This window comes from Zonotrichia albicollis, chromosome 8, assembly GCF_047830755.1.
Source record: "Zonotrichia albicollis isolate bZonAlb1 chromosome 8, bZonAlb1.hap1, whole genome shotgun sequence".
In the NCBI taxonomy this organism is placed as follows: domain Eukaryota; kingdom Metazoa; phylum Chordata; class Aves; order Passeriformes; family Passerellidae; genus Zonotrichia; species Zonotrichia albicollis.
Genome location: NC_133826.1, coordinates 19,781,502 through 19,802,504, shown reverse-complemented (window position 1 = coordinate 19,802,504; position 21,003 = coordinate 19,781,502). Strand labels below are relative to the sequence as shown.

Genomic DNA, 21,003 nt, shown 5'->3' with positions numbered 1-21,003 from the left:
TCAGTCATCCCTAATGAAATAATTTGATTGGCTGCAAAATGTGGATCTCCACCTAAATGACATGTAACTTTTCTCTTGTAACTGCTGAATCTGATGGCAACTTATTACATGTCTGTGTTGCTTGACATGCTGGCATGCAAAAATAACTGAGCTAGCTCTAAATTAAAGTGGTCCTGGTACCAGAATTCATATAGAATTATACAGATTTTTATATTAAGTGTGCTACCTCACCAGAATTAGTACTTAGCATTTTTTCCTCTTTGTTCTGCTTCGGATTGATGTAAGACCACAAAAATCAGTGGCTATCTTTCCACTGACAGTCTGGGAGATGAACCACATCCCCTAACCTTAAGTAACCATAAAGGCACTGTGTGAAATTACTATTCTCTACACTGTGAGAATACTTGTTCTTTTTCACCACTATCTGAAATGCTTCTATTTCTTCTCCTGGGCAGTGACAGACTTTTTCCTTTTTATTACGGAAGAGTTTAGCTGTATGCGTTCAGGTAAACAGAAAGGCTTAAAACAAAGAGAAGCAATGTTTGATAAGAGACTGCAAGGAGCAAGAATGCTGGTGACAAAGATGTATAATTTATAGTATGAAGAGGAAACTTGAAACTTTATAGCATATGAGATTTTCCCACAACAAAGTATTGAGTAAAAATAATAAATTGCCATTGAGACTACCTACTGATATTGTAAGGAAGAAGGACAAAACAGCAAGTTAATCTGGTCTGTTCTACAAAGCATCTAGTGACTGAGAACTACACTGACCAGCAGAGAAACAATAATGGTACTGACTTTTGGGAAACTTGTATGCAGTTAAGATGTGAGAGAGACAATTGTAAGACTGGATGAAATATTCCATAGACAGCTGGGGGTAGTCTCACGATGACTGGGGAGATGGTTCAATGGTGCATATGGTGCTGTTGGGTTAAATGGCTGATGATCTTAGAGGCCTTTTCCAACTTTGATGATTCTATGTGTAAGCTGTGGTACAGAAAGGTCGGTACATTTGGCATTTTGGTGCTCCATAGCTGTACTGTGGATGATTACCTGATGTGCCAGAATAACCTTGAGTAGGTCTTCTCTGAATGGCACCCAAAGCACAGCACTTAAGAGCTCACACATACCAGTGCTATGCACCTCAGTCCCCTTTGATGCAAATCGAATGACAATGATCTCAACAGTTTCAGGAAACCAAGAACAGAAAGAGATAGGTATATTAATGGAGTTCAGGAAAATGTAAGATATTTTTATGAAAGGACAATAAATTTCTGAAGTATAATTTGACACAGAAACATGTATTTTATTGGAAACTATGTATTTAGCAATTGTTGTAAGGCATTAAAGATCTCAATGAAGGTAGGTTTTTTAAAAAAAAATTATATGTATTTCCACCAAAACGTGACCATGGTTTTCTCTCGTTTTCCAGAGAAGCCGGGGCAGACTGATCCCAGCCGAAGGTTTCAGCTGGACCTGTTGCACAAGTAAGCTCTGCCAGAGGTCTCAGCCTACGGGCCGGTGCGTGTTACCGACTGTTGCACAGGTCGGCCAGGACAGGAGTGCGAGCGAGAGGTTCCCGGCCAGGAGGGGACACCTGGCTCCCCGGGCTGCAGGATATGCTGAGGCGGGGAATGGCAATGCTCGGTGGCGGGCTTTTCCTTCACCATCCCGCTCCCTCCATTCTTACAGCCGCCTTAGAGCGAAGCCCCCGCGGTCCCCCCAGGGGTGTGTGCGAACAAGCTGCGCCTGGTTGGGGTGTGGGGGGAACGGGTCCGAACGTGCCGCCGCACCAAGGCCAGCCGCCGGTTTCGGGGGGTCCCAAGGGCCACCCCGCAAACGCTTCACCTCAGCGCCCCGGCTCCTCTCCCGCACATTCCTCTCCTCAATCTCGTCCTGCCTCGCTCCCTCCCCTGCCGGCGTCCCCCTCCCCCGCTTGTCCCCAGTGTCGCCCCCCTGCCCGTCCCCGCTCCGCGCCCCCGCCTCGCTCCGCGGGGCGCCGCGGCCGCCGATGCGCATGCTCGAGGCGAGGGGGCCCGCGCGGAGCGGGAGCGGGCGGGGGGCGGCGGTGACCCAGTGAGGTGACGCCCCAGCCCCAGCCCGGCTCGCTCCCGCCGCGCCTTCTGCGTTCCCCGAGCGCCTTCGGGAGGGCCGCTCTCCGCCGCCGCGGGGGCCGGCGGTGCCCGCGGAGCGGCCGGTGTGCCGCCGCCGAGGCGGAGGGCGGTGCTGTGGGCGGCCGGGGGAGCCCCGCGATTGGCCTCCGCCCGGCGGCTGGCGTGTCAGTCGGGCTCCAGGGGTGGCCCTGGGAGCCGCTCGCCCAGCCCTCTGACGGGATGAAGCCTTTAGGGGGATGCGGAGCTCTTTGCATTTTGATTAAAGCCCCTCATCTCCCCTCAGTCTGAAGGCAGGGCACCGGGGAGGACGGGTCGGAGGGGCCTGTGCAAGGCCAGGCAGAGAGGGAGAAGGGCGAGAGAGAAAACCTTCTCTCCGTTTAGCACGTATGGCTCTATAGGAGAAGTCATCTCTGGGAATATAGTGGAAAGGACGGAGCAGGTATAAACTGAAGGCGCCCGCGTTTAATTCACACTTGTGGGTGCCCAGCATGGAGATGCAGAGATGGTTCACAAGGTGGAAAACGAGAAGGTGGCCCTGGGACTCGGCTGTAACCGTGCTCATCACCTTCGCTTTCCTTCTTCGGGCTGCAGAGGTCAGAGGAGGTAAGAAAGCAAAGGGGAGCCGGGAGTCCAGCCGCCTCTCTCCCCTCCTCGGGGAAAGGACCCCGGGCACGGCTGAGGCCGCGTTCCAGAGGAAACCTGTCAGAGGGGCTCCCGCTGCTGGGGAGGCGAGAGTGCCCTTGCAGCCGGCTCCGGGCGCGGAGACCCGCGGGGAGCCCCCGGCAGCGCGGGCTGGGACGTCTCTCCCAGGTGCCGCGGAGGGACGGCTCTCGGTCAGCCTTAAACTTTGGATGTGTTTTTAATGAGGTAAAGGAGATGTACCGACAGGGTGAGAAAATGAAAGAAATACTTGTTGCACAGAGAGACTTATCATCTTTCAGCACTGGACTCTTGTTTTGTGGAGTGTGCGTCCAACTTTGTTTTGTTGAGCTGCTGAAGTTCACCAGATTGTGACTGAAATTGACCGACAAGTCAATTTCTCCTCAGAAATTGACCGCCTTCTCCTTTGAGGGGCAAGGAAAGGGAAAGTTGGGGGTGGAGGCTCTCTGCTCTCTTTCTTCGTTTTCCTCGCTTTTATTTTTTCTTTTGCAACGGGTTTTAGTGGTCCAAAAGTTTTCTAGGGCGCAAGGAGAGGAGAAAATACACTCGCAGGGCCCTTTGCCAGCCGCTGCGGAGGGCAGCTCCCGGGGCAGCGGCGCCCCGCAGGTGGTGCGAGCGGTGCCGAGCCCGGACATGCCGGGGGGGCTCAGCCGGGGATCGCTGGGCTCCCCGCGGGCGGTGCCAGCCCTGGGGCACCGTCCCCAGCCCCCTCCCAGCTCTGCAGCCTGCCCGGGCTATCGATGGTCCCTTAGGTGTCCGTGGACCTGGTGGGCAGGGTGCGGCCCGCGGGGGATTGCAGGGGGAACACGAGCCAGGAGCAGCCTCAGCAGAAAGGAATCGCCGCCCCCTCCCCCGCACCGCCCCTCGCCTTGTGCGCACTCCTCCGTCCGCACCGCTCTCCCCGGGCTCCCCGCTCCAGCCAGCCCAGCTGCGTTCTCTGGGCTGTGCTCGCAGCTCGCCGAGCTGCAGTGCGGAGTCTCCGCTGGCGGGAGAGTTCTCCTCTCCTACCGGGAGTGAAAACGCTGCCTCTTCCTCCTTTCCTTCCTCCCTCCCACCGGAGCCCGCAGGCGCATCTGGAGGCCAGTCTGGCTGGGACTGAAGTTTTTATTTTTCTGTGGGTCTGACATCAATGAAGGGGCTTAACTCTCCGAAATGAAAGGTTTAATTTTTCATGTATTTATTATTTTAATGAGGAATTTCTCGAGCTGAATCCAGAATCAACAGGCGTCCTAGAGGGAGCAGGAAAAGGTGATCAGTTTCCATTCAAGCCTTTATACCTGGGCACAACTTTGACGGTGTCAGATCAATCAGGGCTCCTGCCCCCTGCTGGCCCCGTTTCTGACAGGGACTGGAGGGGTCAGATTTCATCCCTCTTGCAATTCCTCGGACTCGCTGGAGTTACACTAGGGTGAATTAACCTTGCAGTGCTTCAAGGATTCGGCTACTCGTTACCGTGTGGAAACTAAATTTCTTCAAGAAGAATACCGTCCTCAAAGGCATGATCGATTTCTTATGCCACTTTCCACAGTAGAACTGACTAATGAAGTAGGGTTTATGTAGACTATGTTTACATAATGGGTTGGATGGAAATGACCAGTTAAAAGAAAATCTAAACCCAAACAGCACAGGAGAAATCAACAGAATTTACACTGAAATCAGCAGAACTGACACTTACTGGACTGTATTCAGCAACATTAGGCAGACTAATTTGGTTGTGGTACCTTTATTCAAAACTAAAAGGCTATATTGATAGTCTTCTAGTCTTCTGCATAAAGGACATTTCAGAAATATAGAACTACAGGCTTCTTATTCTTTGTAGAAACGTTCAGAAAAGAACTTAGTTCTTGACCTTTTCTGAGATACAGTGTGCTATTTGCTTAGGAACTACAGGAGCTGTGTGTTCAGGGCTTGATCTGTTATTGAAGTCACTCAGAGTTTTTCCATTGACTACAGAGGGACTAGAATTTGACCTAATTTCTCTAACAGTGTACAAGGGACTTATTTCTGAATCATCTGTTACACATTCTAATCTTATTTAAAGTACTTAAAAGTTAACATATGACATAATGATTCCTATTTGAAAATTGGAGAGGGAAAAGATCAAGGAATTAAATAAAATAGCATAAATGGCAGGTAAACAGTATGACTAAATGAAAATGCTGGATAAAATATGAATGCTGGGCAAAATATGAGTTGCTCTGTCAAACTCTTTTAAATCTTCTGTTCTTCAATGTTCTTTTCATAAACGATCTCTGAAAAAAGAAAATTACATGGTGTATTCATATGAAGTGTTAATCATGTAGCAGTGACTTTTTAAACAAAACAGAAGCCATTCCTTGTAGACAAACCTCAACAGATTCCTAAAATTCTTGACTTTTTTTTGAAGTTTCTTTATTTAACCAAAAAAAAACCGCCAAAACCATAGAGAAGTATGAGGTGTCTTTCATACTTGTAAGAAATGGTGTGCAAAGAAGTGTTTGGGCTCTTGAGTTATTTCTTCTTTACACAGAAAAAGTTACAGAAGTGAGAATCAACTGCATGGGGAAAGCAGTGACTCATACTTGGTCAGCTCAGTGCCCACCAGCTCTTAAGTAGCTCTTTTCAGAAAATGTTTTTGCTTTATGACTTGGCTAAAGTAAACAAAATTCAGTATTTTTGAAGACATCCTTTGATTTCCTTTCCCCTTCCTCACCTTTAATACTAAAGCTGTTGGTAATGTGTTTGGAATGAATAAACTCATTTAGTCAAAGTGGCATGGCTTCAACACTATAAATTTTTGTTAGGGCTTGACATCAATGCACTATTGTGATGCTGATTTAAATTTCATGGGCAAGAAATGAAAAATCAGCCTTTTTATTATTTATAAGCTTTTCCAAGCAAATGGAAATTTAGCTCTTAATCTGTGTGGAAAAAAAAAAAAGATTTAAGAAGCCTTACTGAAATTGAGGCTGTGAACCTATATATAGAAAACTATGGACCTTCTGTGTAAGCGATGAGCAGATTTGTTTCTAAGATAAATAGATACTTCTTGCTGTCATCTTAGGAAATATAAAGGTTCCTTGTGCTTCCCACACGCAGGCTTGGAAAGTAGTGGGAGTTCTAGGTGCAGAAGGAATGCAAAACTGGGCCAATTAGTGATGGCAAAAGGAGAGTTTTCTCAGTGGATGCACTCTTAACACTGCTACTTATTTGTATTTGCTTATTAAGGAAGATATGGATCTGTTTGTTGAATGAAAACTCTTGAATGTATCCAGCTAGTCCAAACCTGTACAAAATAGTGCTTTAAACTAGAAAAATATTAATTTCTTCTCAGAACTATTTGTGATGTAAAGTTCTTTTGATTTTAACTGATCAAACAACTTTTAAGATTTAAAAAGATTGTCTTGTGTGATAATTTGTGTGCGTTTCTCAGATTGCCATTCCCCAAGTTAGCAAAAATGAATAAATCAAAGGGTGATTTCACTAAGTGCAGCTAGTGGTCCTAGCTGAAGTTTTTCTGAATCCCAAGGATCAGCAGGTGAAATGGTCCAATCTTCCCAGAACAGTTGCAAGAGACCCCTGCATGTCTCTTTTGCTATGTAGTCTTGATTCTTTAATTGTTTCTAAGGTAAAATAATTATTTCAACTTCAGCTGTAGACATCAGGCATAGACAAAAATGACTGGTATGTGTTGTTAATTCTCTAGAATGTGTGTCTTTGCATTGAATTTAGGAGACCTCACATGGATCCAAGAAAGGATTCAGGCTGCAGGAAACTGTCTTTCCTACCTCTGCAGGAAAGAAGTTTTTCAACTTCAGTTTAGTGTATATCTTAACAACTTTAACTGTATCTAGGTGCACATATACTCTGTGGGTTTGGCTTGAAAGAATCTCTTCTCTAGTACCTATAATTGAAATGACAATAGGAAAAAAAAGTCTTTGATATAAAAACTTTCCTGGTGCTATCTTTTGTTCTGATTACTAAAATAAACCCATTAAAAACACCCCACCCTCAAAGCTCTCAATTGTTAGTAAAATTGGTGTCTGCTGCAGATATAAAATGTAGGAAAAAAGTTGGCATACTTATTTTTACAACTATCATGCCCAAAGTTTCTTGATCTCCCCCAAAGAGAACCCTTAATTGTGACAGAGTTGCAGCTTACTAAAGGAGCCATGACATAACTGCTGAGGTTATACCTAAAACACACTGGAGCAATTATGTCTTTCCCGGATTTGTTTTGAACAGTGGTGAACAGTAGGGTTTCCATCTGCCAGCAAGATTAAGAAGTTGCTTTTCTTTTCTCTGTAGAGTGTTCTGCTTCTTTTCAGAACAAATCTTCCTAGCATTGGTTAATTTATCATTGTTCTGAGTATTTGTTGATAATAGGGGAGAATAAATTAAGCAGAGCTTGGAAGAAATCTTTAATGTTCTAAGAATGTGAAGTCTCATGCAGTGATAGAGATTTGCCCTCTGGATGGGCACCATAGAGAACAGTGGCTTAAAAGGAATTAGGTTAACACACATGCCTGTTGCAAGGGCTTATAACTGTTCTACTCGGTATTAAATACCAAGTTTACAGGCTGTAAATGTAAGGATTAATTGTTGACCCGGTTATTACAATAGTAGTAGAATCTGGGAGAACTTCAATTCTTTTTAGCACATTAGCACACATAAGGGACTGTAAAAACCTTTGTGAATTTCAGGTCTGGAACTTCACTGCAAGTCCAAGTGTTAATGTACACAGTGTGTGAAATAGAAGGTATTTGGCAGAGCTCATATTATAGAACCAGAGTGTTTGCTGCAAACCAAATTGAAAGATGTAGTATAAAAGATGAATAAAAATACAGCTTAGATCATGATTCTGCTATAAATAATGTCACTGGCAGCTAAGCTTTCTCTGACAGAAATTAACTTAATAGTAAATAAAATTATGATCACACTTTTAAAGTAGACTAAGTGCTACCTACTCTGTCCCTTACCTGTTACCTTATCTTACTCAAATTATCACAGTAATCTGATAGATCATCAAACATTCACAGCTTATAGATAGTTCAAGACTTCACAACCTTGGTGTCTGCTTAAGAGGAATTCCTGATAATATTGGTAGGATACAGAATTGAATCTGATTTCCTTCCATTGCTCTCACAAGAGGGATGATACCTTTGATATCAGGGAAAATATGGTGAAAGACTTTAGTTGTACAAGTTGTTTCTCTATCAAATTAAATAGAATTATGTTAAATGGCATAATTTCTAAGTCTTGTCCTTGGCTGTATTGTATGCTTAAAGCTGAAAAATGTTCAAATAGTCCATATTTGAAAACTCCCATTAATTGGAAGATAATTTTTGAACACTTATTTGAATTATTTCTCAATAAATACCTTGATGACAGAACTTTTAAATGGACTCAGTTTCTTTCATGTTTAATTGCTGAGGGAACACCTTGTCTCTTCCTGTAGCATGGACCATTTTTAGACTGTCTCTCTTTTTTATATGGCAATAGAAACAGGATACTCAAGAATGCAATACTTGTTTTGCTGATGTTCACAGCTGAAACTACTGTGTCTGCAGTCTGTGCAAAAAGGAATTTTTGAATATTCAGCAGAGGCCTCAATACACTTGGACACTTGGAATGCAGTCCTAAAAGATTTGTGCAAAATAAGAAAAATTCCATAGAGGCATGGGACAAATGTTGAAGTATTATAAAATAATGGGTCAATACAGGTCTGCACAGATTATGGACAAGCCAAATCTTCTGGGGGTAGCAAGTGAAGCCTTTTATGAAATCACCATCAGGTTATTAGTGCTTGATGGCAGTCAATGCTGCTGAACTCATAAAAGCACAATCTATCCAGTCTCAAGAAAGTTCTGAACAACACAAAAGTCATATTTTGTAGTGACTTACATTATGATAAAAAGCCTCAAAATCTAGAATTATGCAATGTATTGAAAACTTTAATTTTTTTTTTTTTCTGAATATGTCCAGTAAATAAATCAGCCTACAAGCTAATTTTGCTAAAGATCTGAATGTGAAGTTGTACCTAAACAAGTTTTCCACTGGTTTCAGTATGGGATGTAAGTGGTGGGGGGTTGTGGTTTTTTGGGTTTTGGTTTGTACTGTACGCGTGATGTAGGTTTGCCTTTAAAGTGAGATGTAGTTCCTAGTTGGTGAGTATCAAAATTGCCTCCTGTAGTTGCCTAGACTGTCTGCATAGCCTTTGAAATACTAAAATGTATTTAATAGACTTTTCAGCATAGGAAGTCAATGAAAAAATTCCAAATAACTGGCGTGGAAGCAGAAGTAGCCATTTCTGAGCAGTTTCACAGAAGCCTTTGTGGGTGAAATAGTCAGTCCTAGGCTATTTAAAGCATTCCTGTATGCATCTGGATAATCTCTAGTTAGTTCTTGTAAGCACTAAATATGAAAGCACTGCAATAACACCAATTTCTAAAAATGTCACTGGTCAAGATTCCAATTACATAATTCATCTAGGAAATTAATCTAGGAAAATTCTTAACAGGTAAAACAACCTTGAAGTATGTACCTAGAAGTACATATATTCAACATATATTCAGTTAATCTCATAGATTTAAATTCAGATTCCTAGGAAAAAAAACCCACTTAATTTTCAGGAGCACTATGTAATTATGCAACTCAGTTGGTTCCTTTTTGTACCTTGAAGATACTCTGTTAGTCACTTTTGCAGCCCATAAAACAGAGAGTTGGTTTTATCCAGCTGTATAAGGTCCATCTATGAAAAGTGTTGGAACCTTCCCAAAGGACACTGCGGAACCAATGCTTTGATGCTGGTTCCCCGAGCTGGCCTGTAGGAAATGGTGAGGACAGAAGAGTGCCTGATCATTTTCTGGTGCTTAGACACCTATGGCTGAACTGCAGGGAATGCTTGCTTGGGATACAGAGACTAGACCCTGCAGTGCGATGGCAATAGCTCAGTGAAGCTGTTGGGCTTAACATGCTTTTCAATTCCTGCTTTTGAATGTTCTGTATGAATACCTAACAGATGAAAAACACATTAAAATAATAAGTTTAGATAATCATATGTATTTCTGTTTTTAAAGGATATCCAGCATAATAACTGCCCGCAATATGTAAAAGTGTCTAAGAGTAAAAATAGGAACAGAAATATTCTTACCACATTAGAAATGGTATAGTTTTCTGGTAATTGATGGGTCTTGTTCTTTATCCTAAAAGTCAGATTGTAATGCTGCTGTTAAAAAAGAGGTGAAGACCTCCGACATTCATTAGCTCTTGGACCATTTAATGAGTGTCAATTAGAAACTTCCATCATAGAAGTGTTTATCTTTACTCACCTATAGAATACATGGAATTTCCTTAGAATGAGGTCTTAGAGTTATAAAGATTCAGAGTTTTAAGAAAAGTAAGTAAACTAAAGAACAAGAAGTTATTATGTCTTTAATAGGTAGCATGGTTTCAAAAACCTCTGCTGCAGTCAGTGCCTTCTACTTAGGTCCTTAAATATATACCTAGAAATCCAACTAGAGTTGGCCTCTTTTGAAAATCTTGCCCACAAATATAAGGAGTCCCTTCATTAGTACTCACCAAGTACACACATTTTAGCCTACCAGTCCATCACAGCTTGTAGATTTTAAATGATCTGTTACAGTGACATAAAAGTGGACTAAACTTTGAGAAAACACTCAATTTAGAGCTGAAGATTAACATTTCAAGGCTCTTTACGTTTTAGTTTTTGCAGTGGTTCCATTGGAAAAGATTACTGGCAGAATGAAGCCTATTTCCATGGAAAAATATGAAGTAAAATAATAGTAACTTAGAAACATTAGTCTTCCTAAATTTCTCACATAATTCTTTGTAATGGGGAAATTTAAGCTCTTTTCTACTCCAGGGTTTTATCTCCCTTATTAGGAGTTTTTGATTGTAACTCTTAAAGGCTCTTTTTGGAGTAAATTTTAACTTTCATGCCAATGAAAAAAAATAATTACTGAATAATTATGGGAACTCAAGAAGTTATCCTTTAGTATATCAGAAAAACATATAATACTGTTTAAAAGTACTTTTTATTGTATCAAAAAGAAGGAAAGGCAAAGTTACTGTAAGTATTTACAGTATAACAAACACAGAGTTGCACCCTCAGTTTGCTAAGGTATATCTGTATAGTAAAGAATACTGCCTCTTTTTTTTCCCTTTTGGGTTTTGCTGTTGTTTGCATTCAATGTGCCCCAGTAGGCAATCTGAAAGCATCTAGTAAATTATGTAAGTAAGCACAGCTTTTAAGTAGGGAAGGCTCATTGTGCCTGTGCTTTCTCATAAAATTAAGACACTAACAACCAAGAGTTAACAGACCAAAATCTAAATATAATAGGATTTCAACTTCTTTGCTTTATTAGGTAATTGGAAAGAAATAAACATATTTTAGTCTAAATGAGTCATCCCCAGAACAATTTCTGATGGGAATGAATTTTGTAGCCAGACATTGCCACCACAGTCACTTTCCTGCCAGTCCTGGAAGGTTCCACTTTGAGGCGTGGTGGTGAAGTCCTTCCCTCTGAGAACACAGATGATGGTTTCCTATCTGCAATATGATTTTACCCTATCTTCAATAACTGAACTGTCTGGTCCTTAGGCACCAGCACCTTCATCTGTAGTTCAAAAGTGCTTTGCTGTGTAGTTTATAGCAAGAGAAAATATGTCAACCTTGGTACTCCCTATCTGCAAAGGTTCAGGGCTCCATTCCCACTGCAGCTTGTGAGTGGTTTGCAGCATGTTCCATGTTAAATAGAGGAAAATTTAAGGTGTTGGACCTTTAGATAGGCCCATTCTGACTACCATGGTCATCTTTTAAGGAATAACAAAACTCATTCAAAAGTTCTCTATTCAGTGACTAATAGATTTTCATTCTGTATGTGTTCAAAGTCTACTGAGGACCACTGCATAAAACTGAGACAGGGTCACTCTAAATGTTTGACCTCTTCACATGTAAGACATGAAATACCATGTGACATCTACACCAGTGTGGAATTGCAGTCACTCATGGAATTGGCACACAAACTGCTTCTTAATACAGCTGTACCTAGGTTAGAAACCTGGCTCTATTTTCAGTGTGGGTTAATGGCCTAACATTTACAAACCTCACACTGACAGTAATGTCATTCACTAAATTGATCGTAGTAAAACTTTGCAAAAAGCATGTTGTAGATCAAAACATTTTCAAGATTGAAAAATCACTAAAATAATTATCTTTAACCTTTAAAAGTTATTGTAGCTAGAACAATAATATGTGTATATTTTACTCTTTTATTCAAAATGATTGCAACTGGTATAATTCCAAAGATGATATTGCTGCCATTAGATGCACTGTTGATCCATAGTTTTTTGGGTTCTGTGCAGTTTACCTTTGCAGGGCCAGACAGATTTTGTCACAATACAGAAATTCAATGGTGGTGGCTGAAGGAAAAATAAGGGATTTTATTGCCTTTTACTGAGGTCCTTGGTTCACAATGATCTCACAATGATACAGACAGGATACATATTTTATAAACTAAAAAGATATTATTAAGTACCATTCATTTAGTTACTGTCTACATTTCATTTAATCCAAATGTAATGAACCAGACATGAACATTCCAATGCAAATTTTCTTGCATATGTTACTTGTTCCTTTCTTGTAATGTCTATTCTTTTACCTAAGGTTAATGATGTGTGATCATCTACAAGTGTTCCCATAGGGAGATCTGGAATTGCTAAGCATTTTTACTGAAAACTGGGGTCATCCTAAGAGGAGGAGGTTTGAGGTCCCACAGTGAATAAGTCATGAGCACATGCTGTATGTCCAAAAGACTTCCATTTCTGCCCTTCTTTACAATTTTTCAGCTCCTCCTTTCTCTGCTGTCCTAACTTGTATTGTTATGGTGCTTGCTCCATCCTCCATGGACAGTTTCTACCAAGAGAAAGGCAGAGCCATGTTGTGTTATAGATTCCAGCTCAAATGTCAGGAAGTCTAAGTGAAGGAAGCAAGTCCTCTGAACTTGAATAATGATGTTACTTATATTTGTGACGTTAGGGCATGTCAGAAATGAATCTGCTGTTTTCAACAGATGGTGCTTAACTCCAGATGATACCACACTGAGCAATGGTAGTAATCGTTAGATGTAATGCAATATAAAGGCAGCAGAATTTGATCCATATGTGTTGTATCAGTATTATTAGTAATGATACATCACAGAGTCCGTTTCAGTTTAGATATTGTGGAGTGAATGAAAGCTATGATATTTTCAACTGTGATTATATGATAATAATGTAATCTAGATTTCTACAGACTTTCCAAATCTCTAATGCCATTCTATTTTTACAATATAGGGTTATGAATTAATAGAATAGAAAGAATTTTCATGGCCTATAAAACAAATATATCATTGTCTGTCAATGAAATGTAGGCTTGGAAATGCTAACCAAAACTGGAAGTAAATTTTGACATGCATTTTCTTCCTCTTCAAGTAAACAGAAAACACATGAAGCTCCCCTCATATATTTGATGTTCAGTACTCTCCAATTTACAACTACTAAGCTTCAGTCTATCCTTTTAATTTCCAGCAGAGATATTTCTTTTCATAAGTAAAAAGAGATTTTTTTTTGTAAGTTTCCTAATGTAAGAAAGCTAAAGGGAAAGGAAGAGTAAATATGGCTTCAGAGTTACATTTAATATGAAATGCTTTGGATCAAATGTTCTGATCCATACCACTGTAAATATGGAAAGCTCACTGAGTGAATGGATCTACTTCAGTCATTCCACAGTAATGAAGACAGGATTTGACTCTACAGTTTTAAAGTTGCAAGTCATTTTGTGTCTTGAGATGTGAGAGCGCTAATTTTTTTTGGTGTGTTTTACCTTATTGGAAAATACAGGAACTTATGATGGAGTTAAATGATTAATTGTTTGGTATCTTGAAAAATACTGGAACGCTTATGTTCTGATTTTTAAAAAGGTATTTTTTAAGAATTCACCTTTGCCATTCCAGAAATCCTGGTATTTTTAAGCACTTCTGCTCTGGCCACAGCTGTGCAGTCTTTCAGTGGCAGTGAGAGCTGCACATGTCTCTCTGAACTCTCCTGAACCAAGGACAAAAGCCACTGAGCTTTGCAATATAGTCATTAGTGAGAAGAGCAATCCTCTACAAAAGTAGCAGAGTAGAAATTTGCATTTTGATTGCAGACTGCAGGCTACCCTGATGAACACAGGCTTCTTTTCACAGGGTGGTCTTGTGGCATCATCTGTCTTGTTTACACCTCTACAAGAGGTGGCCTTCAAGCAGCAGTGCAACATGGCCGTAAACATCTATGTAAGGGACCTGCTTTCTGGGCCTGGATCTTGTTTTTTGTCAAATTTGCCCTGGCAAACAGAGTTGGGTTTTCAAAGCTGATGTGCAAGTTTCATAAGGAGAATCAACTCCATCCCAAGAACTGGTGAACAGAGCTGTTTGCATGATTCTTATTTATTTCCTTGCCATCTGAATTAGTCACACCAAATTGGAAGGATACAGAAGCGTAAGATTATAGGTCATTAATCTGCAGTTTTCTTTACTTTTTGAGAAAACTATTGGGGAAAAGTAAAATCATATAGGCAAGCTGTTTTATGTACCATAAGTAAGGTCTCATGAAAGATTCTGACTTGTCAGTATATGGGTTCTATTAATGTTGCCCCATATAAATACAAGCTGAGATCTTAGTTTGTGGACCACATAACATTTCTAGTAATTATTTAAACTGACTAGTCCCACTATTTTATGTTTTTTGAATCACAGTTTGTGGAAATAAATAAATAGTCAACTGTAGACTATTAGCAGAATGTTTTTTCTTATTATTTGGAATTTGTGGTTTGAAGATTGTCCTATTATTATTCTGTTTCTTGTCTGGAAGTTTAGCAGCAGAACTAGCAGGGAGTAATGAATAATCTTTTTTATGGGTGAATAGTCTCCCAGGCAGCCAGGCAAAGAAAAACCATTATTCTAAAAAATAATGAAGAATCTGGTACAAATTACAGAAAAGAGCAAAGGATAAAGGAATGTAGCAGTGGTTGACTTACACAGTGAATTGAAATTTGTACTAATATTTCTGGTGACTGATTCTACATTACTGGTTCAAATTAATATAGGTACGTCATTTTCTTGCAAGTATATTTTAAGAAAGAAGAAGTTATGTGCATTCTAGGCTGACTGAGAAAACAAAGATTGATTTAACTACAGAGTTGAGGTTTTTGTATTTGGCACTGTCAGGAGATGAATAGGATGAACTAGTTAGCTTTGTTCACATCTGTGGAAATACTTGTTTAAATAGTTGAATATTCACAGGCAGTGAATTTTGAACCTTAAGTTGATTTTTTGTTGACACGTAAAATGAATAACAGACAATAAATCAGCTATAGTTAATGCCACTATGTAGTTCAGAGATGTGAAGTCAGATTTACCAAGCTCATTTCTCAGCTTTAACACTGAAAGTAATTTAGAACTTTGTCTTCCCAAATTAAGTGGTTATGAGTTTGCCAAGATAAAAACTGTGGAATAGTCCAAGTGACTAAAAAGTCTACTGAAATTTTGTTTCCACTCAAAAAAAAAGCCACATTAAAAAAGCCATGGTTTGTAGAGAGTATAAGAATGAGCACCTTAATTTTTCCTAGGATAAAAGACATGCACTATACTAACTGTTTTCTCTTACTGCCTCTCTTGAAGTGCTTGTCTATTCAGTACTTTGTTCTTTTGCCATGGAGAACTTATATATAGTATATTAAGGCTTTTTGTTGGCTTTACATATGTATGCAGGCTTTTTCCTTTGTTTTAACTTGCATCAATATCAGTGTAATAACAGCTCTGGATTTCAATTTTAGATTGTTAGACACTGAGCACAGATGCAATCTTATTGTACTTGGTCTCTAAAGTATAAATTTACATTTTAACTTGGAAATAATGAAAGACTGCAATTCTGCCCATTTAGTCCTTGCAGGCACAGCAGGTACATTTTTCTTTCTCTAACTTGCATGTGAAATTAGTTTAGCTGCTTCCTTATTCCTTTGTATCTGAGAAAGCAGTTATGTGTAATCAGAATATATTTTAATCTTAACAACAGATGATTTTGTGGTAGCAGATTATTAGCAGCTGAATGCTTCTGAAGGTTTTGTGCAAACTTTGAAGATCAGTTCCACTTCTCAGAAGTCACTCATTAAAAGCATGTATTGGAAGTTTCAACCAGCAAGATCCTCAGCATTTGGAATTGGTGATTTTCAGTGTGTAGTCAAGCAGTTTGAAAATCCGATAATAAAAAGCACATTGGATGGGATGAACTCTTACATATTTAAAATTAATAATCCTATTAAAATAATATTATGGTGTAGGAGTAATGCGCAATAAGTCAAAGTAGGATGCAGCTACTGCTCTGATTAGACATATGCTTTTGCAAAGAAATTAAAAGCTTTTTTGGAAACTAGGTGCCATAGAGATTCAAGACAAATAATTCTTCTTGTTGTTTTTCTTTTTTTTTTTTTATACTTTGTCAGCTGAACCCGTTGATGTGCTAAAAGCATTAGAATTTCACAATTCTCCAGAAGGAGTAACAAGAACAGCAGGATTTTGCACAAACAGAAGGAATTCAAAAGGATCAGATGTTGCTTACAGGGTTTCAAAAGCTGCACAGCTGAGTGCCCCAACAAAGCAGCTGTACCCAGGTAAGATTGGCAGAAAGCTGTTACTTTTGTACATTACCTTGCTGCATATGTTTTTATGTTCTCTAAGGCATGGCATGTAGTCCAACACCAGGAGCACAAAACACTTCTCTTACCCCCACAGTTGGCCCTGCATATGAATGGCAGGGTGGACTCCATCCACCAAATAATTCAGGTTCTATTGGCTTCAGTTATAAAGCTCTTCATCAAATTCTGTCACTGCTGGAATTGACTTGTAAGTCATATTACCTGTTCTTTCACGCTGCTATCTGATGGAAACCTTATTTGGTGGCTTCGGCAAGTCTCTGCCTGTTTCAGTAGTGCTTCCTGGAGTAATGCTGCAGTGGGAGAAATGAGTTGTGGTTGGCCATTTCAAAATCATTCCCAGAAGCAGCATCTGGTAAGAATTACCTTAGAATATCTGGATATTTGGGGGACTAAACAAGGCTACTTGTGGATAGCTGTGATTACATCTTCTCTCAAATTTCTTTGAAATGAAATAGTCAAATTTTGGGAAAGATTTTTTGGGTGTTACAGAGAGATTTTTATTCCATTATTTCACTATCACTTGTCACTTGCCTCAAACTGTTGAGGAAATGATAGTAAGAATATTAAACCCAAAATCCTTGAAGATTTTAAATTTTTTGTTTTGACACATCATGTAGAGTTAGAACGAGTCATACAGAATACATAGAGATTAGAAGTGGCAAAGAAAAATACTTTCTTTTTTTTGTCCTTTGGAGTAGCAATCATATAGATACCACTCAGATCCAGAAAAGGGTCAAGCATGCTTTATTTTATAGTAATAATGTGTTCCCAGAGCAACATGAGAAACAGCTATACCCAGTTCAAGAGTGACTTACAAGTTCCCTTAACTCATCACTTATTGTTGATGGAAGAAGATCAAAGCAAAATTCACTACAGATATAATATTTCTATTATTTTTCATACACTTCCTTGGGTTTTAATATATCCTCTCAAATAAGTTGAATGGAAAAATTTCTGCTATCCTTTACAGGAGTAAAAAAAACAAAACAATTTTTTGGAGGTGTTTATGGTAATTTATTCCTTTTCAATCTTGTGACACAGGCATTCTCTCTCCCCACCACAAGAAATCTTCATTGTTCAGATTATTCTTAAAGAAATCTGAGTGATTGTGTCTCTTTTTCTTAGTGCTGTGTAGCAGTGGAAAGACTAAAGATATCCAAGATAAGATCAAGCTGTTAGATATAATTTCAGCTAAACAGTACACATTTTAATCTGTCCTATCCTTGCTTTCATCTAACTCCTGTAACTCATCAGGATCTACTATATCCATTATTTCTCCATCTTTTAAAAAATTAAATTTATTTTATTTACCAACTTCCCAGCCTGATTTTGCTGACTAGTACCAGAGAGTATTCTTATCTATTGTACAGGTGCTTGTTATGTTGAGTGAAATTGTAGTCCACACTTTTAAATTAGAAGGTTGCTAAACAGAAGATGGATAAAAAAAAAAAAAACAGTGAATGTGAAACTACCATGGTTCTTTCATACTCTGTGTTATTACAGGATTTCACAATAGATTTAAAGCACCTCTCCTACAAAGACAGGCTGAGAGAGTTGAGCTTGTTCAGCCTGAAGGAGATAAGGCTCTGAGTGTACCCCTTTATGGGGAGTAGGGGTCTTTCAGTAACCTTTAAATACTCTTAAGTCTTTCAGTACTTAAAGGGGCTTATAGAAAACAGGGGTAGGGACTATTTCCATGGGCAGGTAAATAGGACAAGGGGAAACAGCTTTAAAGCATAAGAGGATAGAGTAGTATTGGATGTTAAGAAGAAATTCTTTATTCAGAGAGTGGTCCAGCACTGGAACAGTTTGCCCACAGAAGTTGTGGATGCTCCAAACCTGAAAGTGTTCAAGGCCAGCTTGGGGGGGGCCCTGAACAACCTGGTCTAGTGTGTGGCATTCCCCCATGGCAGGAGGTGACACAAGATGAGTTTAAGGTCGCTTTCAACACAAACCATTTTATGATTGTATGATTTTCAAGTTATGTTTTTAAGAACCATTAAGGTTTAGTTTTCAGGAATTAAACTGAGATCAGAAAGAAAAAAAAAATAAAAAAGACACAGAAAATGTTCCTAATATAATTTTTTTATGTACTCATTTTTGAGAATTAGAAAACCCTGCAGTTTGTATGCTGGATCCTATATGCTTATAGAAAAAATGGAAAAATGATTTAATCTTTTCTGAATTTATAGCTGTATATATCACTTTGTTTGCAGGTGGAAGTTTTCCAGAAGATTTTTCAATATTAATGACTGTAAAACCTAAAAAGGGTATTCAGTCTTTCCTTTTGTCTATCTACAATGAACAAGGAATTCAGCAAGTAGGTGTTGAAGTCGGTAGATCCCCTGTCTTCTTGTTTGAAGATCAAAATGGAAAACCTGCCCCAGAAGACTATCCTCTTTTCAGAACAGTCAACATTGCTGATGGCAAGTAAGTGCAAAATTTTAAAATTAAGAATGTATTGCAGAACACTGTATATGTGATTATCTTTTTACAAAAGTCTCCTTGAATATTTAAATATGTCAGTAACATCATTTCTAGCTAGTTAGACTGGTGTAGTACAAAATTAGAGAAGCTTTGCAGCAGAATACAGTTCCAGCTCCAAATGGTGCATACAGCTATGAATGAAACAAACCACCTTATCTGCCATTTTTATAAATTAAGGGTGAGGAAATAGTCATAGAAGTTGATCCAACCCAAACTAAACCTACGAATATTCTTCCTGTGCGATACACAAAGAAGCTGTTTGCAAAAAGTCTCAGGGAACAGTCTCACTAAAAAGAAATGTCTGGTCCACTTAAAGGTGGTAGCCAGTATGAAGACAAGTTGACAAGACAGCACAGAATTTCTTCTATCCAGAGCCAAACCAGCAGATAAATAAAATAGTTTGAGATTTCTATGTATAAGGAAATCAGGAAAGAGTAAGGATTTATACCGTACCCTCAGTAAAGGAATGAATCTCAAATACCTGTTGCGTTAGTAATGCAGTTGTTAGTTTTTTGTAGCTTTGTAGACAAGCAATCATTCTCTGGGAATGTAATTCCAGTGCTTGTAAAAGGAAATTCATTCTTTCAAAGGCTTTTTATTTGCTGTGCAGCAGTCCAAGAGGAGTAACCACAGTCTTCAGAGATACACAAAGTAAATTTACTAAAGCAAAAGAAAACAACTCAGCGAGGAAGGGCAAAAATTAAACTGTAATGAAGTATGTTTAAAAAGTAATAAAGAAGAAAAAAAAGAAAAAAATTATTTGTCTGCTTGGCCTAGTATTACCAGACAATGAAATTATATGATGAAACCTAGACTTGATTCATTTCCCTAGCAGAAGGAGTGATTAAAAAAACCAGCATTTTTTAATGGACTTTTGATGAATAACAAAGCTTTGACATAGATTTTAATTCAAAATGTTGATAAACTAGCTGAAATGAAAAAATATAAATGAACTTGGTTTGGTATAATTTCCTACACTGAGACTATACAACTTCTAAATCAACTGGAGTCAATCCTAGGCACAGTGAGCTATGATTTTATGCTTTCAGCTTCTACACACTTTCAAAAGATAAGCCAACAATTTCTTCTGACTCAGCTGTTTTATGAAGGATCTAGGACAACAATCTTCATCTCAAACTGAGATATATTTAAAAAGTATGAACAGTGTAATGTGCCTGAGGATGCATGGCCAGTTTGCTTTTATAATGATAGTGTTTAACAGCATTCCAGAGAAAACATGGAATTATAGTTCTGGCTCAGTGATACTGTTTAGCAGTCAGATTCCATTAGCTTCAAGGTGTTCCTTTTGATACACAGACACTCTTTGTAACAATGATCTAAGCTTTCTCTCTGATTTAGGCAACTCTAATACCACAAGGGCCAACTAAAATAATTTGATTCCAGCCTTCCTCTTACCCGTCATTAGTATGACATATTTTACATTTTTTACCCTGGTCTATCAAAGATTCTTTAACCTTTTGCTCCATGGTGGATTGCAGAGTGGTGTACTTTTGTTCTTAAACATTTGTCATAGTAGGGAGGCTCACAAAATTATTGTAGTCTGTCACAATTACTCATAAAGTCTCATAAAGAACATAGTAGAGTTGGGCAAAACACAAAATTTTATTCTCAAATGTCTCTAAAGTAAAGTCACTTGTCTGTAGTCTGAATCAGTTCATTCACTTTTTGGTGAATATTATGTAGGCAAGGCTATTGTTGCAGGAATAGTGCCAAGTATTTGTGAATATATTTATCTGGAAAAGTATCTTTGTTGGAACTGTTTGTATGTATTTCTCTATAGCTATGGAATACCTTCAAATATGTAAAAGAACATGGTAAAATTCTGATGGTTGATCACAGAGAAAAAAGAGGGAATTGTAAATAATAAATAATAACCTGGTGGGCTATTTATGTTTTCTGAATATATAATAACCTGCTGGGTAAATTATATTTCCATAAGTAATTTGGAAAATCAAACACATTCATAAAAAAAGTCTGCTGTCA

At 39.0% G+C, this 21,003-nt stretch overlaps 1 protein-coding gene across 7 annotated transcripts in view; it reads left to right on the top strand.

The window, feature by feature from the left end:
- Positions 1–2,081: 2,081 nt before the first annotated feature.
- COL11A1 (collagen type XI alpha 1 chain) overlaps positions 2,082–21,003 on the top strand; it is a 124,589-nt gene continuing 105,667 nt past the window's right edge. For 5 of the 7 annotated variants that reach the window (XM_005482021.4, XM_074546182.1, XM_014276045.3 and 2 more), the window contains exons 1-3: positions 2,082–2,720; positions 16,300–16,467; positions 18,729–18,942. In XM_005482021.4, the coding sequence (XP_005482078.1) occupies positions 2,606–2,720; positions 16,300–16,467; positions 18,729–18,942 (497 nt within the window). In that variant the 5' untranslated portion in view covers positions 2,082–2,605. The remainder of the gene's footprint in view (positions 2,721–16,299; positions 16,468–18,728; positions 18,943–21,003) is intronic. The other 2 variants (XM_074546183.1, XM_005482022.4) reach the window with 1 other exon arrangement.